This window comes from Ursus maritimus, unplaced genomic scaffold (genome assembly GCF_017311325.1).
Source record: "Ursus maritimus isolate PB19 unplaced genomic scaffold, ASM1731132v1 scaffold_6, whole genome shotgun sequence".
Classification (NCBI taxonomy): Eukaryota; Metazoa; Chordata; class Mammalia; order Carnivora; family Ursidae; genus Ursus; species Ursus maritimus.
Genome location: NW_024426774.1, coordinates 62,827,073 through 62,833,476, shown reverse-complemented (window position 1 = coordinate 62,833,476; position 6,404 = coordinate 62,827,073). Strand labels below are relative to the sequence as shown.

Here is a 6,404-nt window from a genome sequence, read left to right as displayed (position 1 = left end):
CCCCCTCTCTCTCTCTCTCTCTCTTTCTTTCAACAAATCTGCATTGCACCATTTCAGGGCTCCTTCTCAATCACCAGCTGCCTCAACTCTTGTGTTGTATTTGTTATAGTTGCCCATCACCATCTTGGAATTCTTTTCTCTGTCTCAATACTGATCTTCTCTAATCTCTCTGAATGCCCGGTTTTGCTTTATTTGCCCTTCTTGCACATTATAAATTTTACCAAAAAAAGAAAAAAAAAAAAAAGAAAAAGAAAATTCCACGAAATTCCTTTTTTCAGCCCTTGACTCTTCCCCTCCTCTTTCATTTCTCTTAGAGCATTCCAGCACCTGCCTTTCCTTATTCCTGTTCAGCTGGGTCCCAAGCCTCCCACTCACACCCTGGCCTGCCTCCTAGCTTCAATTCCTACCAGTTCTCTCTAGTTCACTCACTAAACAAACCATCTACTGAGTACCTTCTCCTGCTGGGCACCGTTCTAGTCCCTTGGCACGCAAAGGTCATGAAGATCTTGTCCTTGTCCTCAATTGGTTCACAGATCAGAAGAGACAAACAGGCAGACAAGTTGGAGCAAGATGTCAGGTGCTGTGACAGAAGCATGTATGTGGAAAGAGTGTCCAGGGCTGTGTGTGGGCATGACAGTGTGGAAGAAACTTTATGGGGGAGGCCACAAATGAATTGGGCCTTACATGCTCTTTCCAGGAAAATGTAGGAATTCTAGGATAAGGGCGACATGAGCAAAAGTGCAACATTGATAAAGAGAGAAGGAGCTGCAAGTAGTCTGAGTGGGAGGATGCAGTTAGAGGGACAGGCAGGAAGAGATTTCTACCTTGAAAGTCAGTGAATCTCAGGCTTTATGATCAAGCTTAAGAGTCACCCAGGGGGCTTGTTAAAATGCAGACCCAAAGGATCGGATTCTATAGGTCTGGGTAGGAGGCTTGGAATCTGAATTCCTAACAAGCATCCCAGGTGATTCTGACACAGGTTGCCTATAGGTTACTTCTTGAGAAACGCCACTGTAAGTGATAAGAGGCCCCTAAAGAATTTTATTTATTTATTCATTTTTCCCCCAAAAGTATTTTTAAGCTCAGGAAAATATTTGACCAGACGCAGATTTGAGGAAGATGCTTCAGGAAAGATTGAGCAAAAGTAGAGTGAACAAATAAATACACTTGAGTTCTTTTAATAGAGCTGAGAGTTGCTTATGCACACAACAGATGCTAGGCAAGTAAATAGCTGAATGGAGTCAGAGAGCTCAGTTAAATATTTTAGCGATATCTAAAACTTCACAGGGTGAAAACTAAACTCACTTTATCTCCTAAGCTAATTCTTTCTAGTTTCTCCAACCTGTCCAAGGCACTATCACCTTTCTTAGGACCTCGGATTATAACTGTAACATCCACATTGATTTTCCACTTATTTGTCTTCAAACTCTGCTGACTTTGTGTCCATTTCCATACTCACCACATTGGTGTAAGCCTTCCTGGCTTCATGAATAGGAAGGCTGTTTGGCTGTCCATATCTCTGCATGCTGCTCACAGCCTCCATGACAATCTTTCTCACTCTCTTGATTATTTTACCCCTACATTTAAGAGCTCACAATGACTTGCAGACCTCTCAACTCCAACTTCTGCCATCTCCAGGTTCCCCCCACTACCTAGCTCCAGCCCATCTAACCTTGTCATCTCCTTAACTTGTCTTGGTTGTTTTTACCTCTAGACTTTGATCATGTCACTTTCTCTGATTCAGGTGCCTCTTCAGCCTTTCTAGATTAATCTGACGTCATTACTTCTTTCAAGATTCAGCACAGAACTTGACCTCTTCCAATATGCCAGTACTGACATTAATTACTTCCTTGCTTTTCTATCTCTTTAGCAACTTGTATAATCGGTATAATTATATTTGTTCTTGCTTAAGAACTTTGTAGTTCTCAACAGTATTTTCCCAGAGTAAATTCCCTTGGTGAAGGTCTGAATTTTCTTAAACAAATAACCTTAAATTCTTTTGCTGATGGTAAGAACTGCTTATGCACATGGTAGCTACTTGGCAAGTAAATGGCTCAATCAACCCTAACTTTAAAATGGGAGGGGGATATGAGGCTGTCTTGTGAATATGAGCTCAATATTCCAAAAAGTATCTTTCAAGCCAGGCACAATGACAGTTCACTGAATAATCTGTATGCTAACTAGAGAAGACATGCAGATTGTTTTAGGTATTTAGTTCCAGTACATTTAATATGGATCTACTATTAAATAGGCCTAGAATGAGTGTAGCTTCACCCCCTGCTGGCTGTGTAGCCTTCAGCAAGTTACTCTCTCTGATCTTCAGTTCTACTATTAGTGAAAGGAAGATGATACCACCTACCTCAACCTTTGCTGTGAAATGAAAGGAGATAGTGTCCCCACAATGGGGTACTCACAAAATAGTTATATATTATTCTTTAACCATGAATTATCAGGCATACACAGTTCAAGAATGAATAGACCTAATTTTAGAACAAAAAGGATGTCATATATGGAAAATCTGCTATAATAATAAAGAACCCTAATTAGTGGTCTAGAACTTTAGTGTTTAATCCACAGGGGCCTTTCTCTGCTAAAGATGAATGTGATTGAGTTGATGAACCAAAGGGAAGGGGGTATAAGACAAGTAATTGTAAAAGGAATAAAGTATTTTATTGGATGAATATAAAAATGGGTAGTTAATATTTTAGCTCCCTAAGAAGGTAGTAAGTTTAGCCTGAAAAACAAAACATTCTCATTTGAAGATAAACAACACATGTATTCATTTCTTGTGCTTTATTTATCTTCAGCAGAGGAAGCAACTACATTTATCATTAAGTTAACAAAATATTTATGTGAAACCCTATTTGATTTATAGTTGATCTGAACAACAACAAGGAACATTTTCCAGATGAATACTAACATTCTGGGGATAATAGGATACCAAAAAGTGAGATAATGTTTATTATCAGTAATTGACATTAGCTCACTTTTAGGAGTTTTATTTTCAAAAATTTTTCACATTCTTTTGAGTAGGATTACTTCATTTTAAATTGGGAGCAAGTAGAAAAATATGTTTTTCATATTGTGATCCAGGACAAATGTCACTTGCCTCACGACACCGGTTAAAGACTAGAAAACACAAAACAAAAACAAACAAACAAAAAAAGAAAACAGAAAATGGAGGTGCAAACAAACTCACTGGAAGTGAAGTAAATACTGCCATCTGTTCTCACCCCTTTCATTCCTGATAGTGGGATGGGTCAGATGATGTTTTCAATCTTTTATTAAACATTGATTATGTCCATGCAATCAATTAATTAATCAAATATTACTTGGAAATAATCAGATGCAATTAATTAGAAAATGCAAAACCAAATTTCACACAATGCATTTTAAGACCACTTTAGCCGATATTGGATCCTGGTAGCACATAAATTCTACCTGAAGGGCATTTATATGAATTATCAGTTATATTATAAATGAACATATAGCCTTTATGAATTCAATAAAGGCCACTTACATGAGAACATAAGTCACATATACAAATGAGGTATGTGCTTTTGTGATGTTTGTTCTTATTTGACTTGTCTTGCTCTGCAAGTTTTGGTTTTACCTGCATGTATATAGGAATCCAAGCTTTCCAATTCCTTACCCTTATTAATTTATTGGATGTGTTGGAAACATATAGCTTACTTTGGTTTTTGTTTTAAAAGGGTCTCCTTTTTCAGTCTTGCAAAAATCATTATATTGTGGTCCCTATTTCAATAGGTGATCTAAATGAACTTTGGAGGGACCATGGGCAATTTAAACAAATTTAATGTGAACTGTATTAAAGCGTTGTTTAATTTATTACCCTCCACAGCCTACAGCCCACATACACTGGCAAGAGTGGATAAAGTCTCCCTTGTGTCACAGAATCCCGCTGAACCGCACTTATCTCAAATTCCATCATCCCTTACCGTGTATGTGATGGTTTCTTCGGTGTCCTGTGACTTGACCAGTGCCAGAGTCAGCATAGTTAGGAAAAGGGCTTTCAACATCGTGAATCTCAAAGAAAACACAGGACAAACTGATGCTTAGTATCTGCTGCGGGGGAAATAAAACTTTAGCTGTGCAGTAATAAGCAAGGAAGGGCAGGAGGGAGAGGGCTAAGGTTCCATCATACCCAATTTCCAATCTACTTTCTCATTCCCCCTCCCCCTCCTCAACCTTCCCTGGGCCAAACGAGGCACCAAAGACTGTAAAAGGGCTGCAGAATTACATTTCACTTTACTCCATCCAGCTGCGCTGAACATATACAAAGGATATTCAGCGAGCATTTTATACTGCACCTACACAACGGGCTCCAGAAAGAGGGTGGAAGGGAAAGAATAGAGAGTAATTAATTTCAAAGGAGATGGTGCATTTGTGTGTGGGTGTGTGTGTGTATGAGAGAGACACACAAACACACACACATACACAGAGGGAGAGAGAAAGAGAGAGAGAGAGAGAGAGAGAGAGAGAGAGAGAGAGAGGGCAGCAAATCTCATATTCCTTGAACATTAAGGCTTTCCCTATATGCTCACCACCAGCTAGTGAAGTTCCTCGCACAGCTCAGCAGGAATACCTGTGCACTAATATGAATTACCTTGGCCTCAAACTTTTTTTTTTTTTAACAAAACACCAAAACAAAACTCAAAGAACAATTTCCCCCCCTAGTAGAATACCTGCCCTTCAGAGTTCCTTCTCATATCCCACAAAACAAACCCTCAAAGTGGTATTTCCATGCCTTTCTCTGCGCGCAGTTTCCTGTGGAGGAGGAGCCCAAACCGTCTGATTCCTTTGGTACCCGACACGCTACCTTCAGGATCGGGCTGCCTAGAGCCAGAACCGGGGGACCACACCGCAGCCCGAGGTACTAGTTTCCAGGCGTCCGGCCTGGCGCCCGGGGGAGGTAAGGTTCCCTCTCTTAACAGTAAACTAACAGGCTGCAGCCCCGGGAGCTGCTCTGCGCTCCCGCTTTTAACCAGCTCCTGTGGAATCCAGGTGCGGCTTAAATCTCTTACATTTAGCCCCCTAAAAGTTTCAAAACCTCGTTTATGGGCAAAGCCCAGTCGGCTGATTGTCGGCGCGCACACACTTGCCCATCCAAACAGATGTCACCCCGGTACTCGCACATGCTGACAGATAGCATTCCGAGACCGCACACCTCCACCTCCCTCTCCGCCTGAGAGATCCTGCACAGTCTGGGGCAGTTCTCGGGTACCCTGCACCCCTGAGGTTACCCCACTTACGTCCCTGCGCGCGGCCCGGCGGACACTGGGCGCGCCAGGGGCTCCTACCTGCGCGGCCGCGCTGCTCTCCAGGCCTGGGGAGCAAGGGGAGAGCGCAGGGGAGGGCAGCCCGGTGGGTCTGAACTGGCGAGGTCTGGCAGCGGCCGCGGCGGCAGGAGGAGGAGGAGGAGAAAGGGAGGGAAAGGGGAGGGCGAAGGGGGGCGGAGGAGAGAGCTGAGGGAGGCGCAAGGGCTGAGCCAGGCGCTGGAGGCCGGGCCGGAGAGCGCTCTGCGCAGCCGGGTGCGCGCCCCCTCCTCCCTGCGCCCTCTCGGCCGCGGCGCCTGCCCTCCTCTGCCAGCCCTTCACCCCAGTTCCCAGACACGCCGGAACCCCAGGCCAAAGATGGCATGCTTGGCATGTGAGGTCTTGGGTTTGAATCAGCCTTGGTGATGCTCCAGCCTTCCGGACAATATCTCCTGCCCTGTAGAGGGGAAACATCTCTCCGAGAGCTGCTCAGGGTCCTGAGAAATTGCTTAAACATTTTTTTTTCCAACAAGCGAATCCTAGGACAGTTAATTAACCCCGTTCATTGAACTGGTTCGTTTTGCAGGTTCTTTCAGTTTGTTTGTTTGTTTGTTTATGTTTGCGTGGGGGAGGGTCTGCTTCCTCAAATGTAGAAAAAAGAGAATCCATTCGTTCAACAAATATTTTTGACCCACTATGTGCCAGGATTGGCAATGGGCCAGGTATAGCTCATGCTAACAAAATTGTGAGGTCAGGTTTGTTTTTGGTCTCACAAACCTCCTCTGTTTATGGGCCCTTTTCTTACCTACTGCTTCTCTTCTCTCCACTGGTTCGCTTGCAGGAGTCCCCAGTACTGGTCATTCAAAGTTGGGCATTTCATTTTCACCTATCATACTAATGGTGGAATTTCAGGAATCTGGAGAGCAAAAAAAAAATTTTTTTTCTGGCTTCTTTAATCATACCACACAGATTGCTGTTATCTCTGAAGGCTCCAACTCTACAGTCAGATTAATAGTTTGCTTCTAAGGCAGTCATGTCTTCTAAGAAGCAAACAGCCAAATACAACTTCATGAATGAGACAATGTACCAACTGAAGGTACTAAGGACTTTGACCCCAAGCAGGAGACA

At 43.1% G+C, this 6,404-nt stretch overlaps 1 protein-coding gene across 2 annotated transcripts in view; it reads right to left on the bottom strand.

Moving 5' to 3' along the window:
- EFEMP1 (EGF containing fibulin extracellular matrix protein 1) overlaps positions 1 to 6,404 on the bottom strand; it is a 60,930-nt gene that overhangs the window by 53,723 nt on the left and 803 nt on the right. The window contains exons 1-2 of one of the 2 annotated variants that reach the window (XM_008699883.2): positions 5,322 to 5,434; positions 3,960 to 4,047 (exon numbers count right to left, since the gene is read on the bottom strand). In XM_008699883.2, coding sequence (XP_008698105.1) covers positions 3,960 to 4,040 — 81 coding nt within the window. In that variant the 5' untranslated portion in view covers positions 4,041 to 4,047; positions 5,322 to 5,434. Of the gene's footprint in view, positions 1 to 3,959; positions 4,048 to 5,321; positions 5,435 to 6,404 lie in introns of those variants that run through there. The other variant, XM_040623464.1, reaches the window with a different exon arrangement.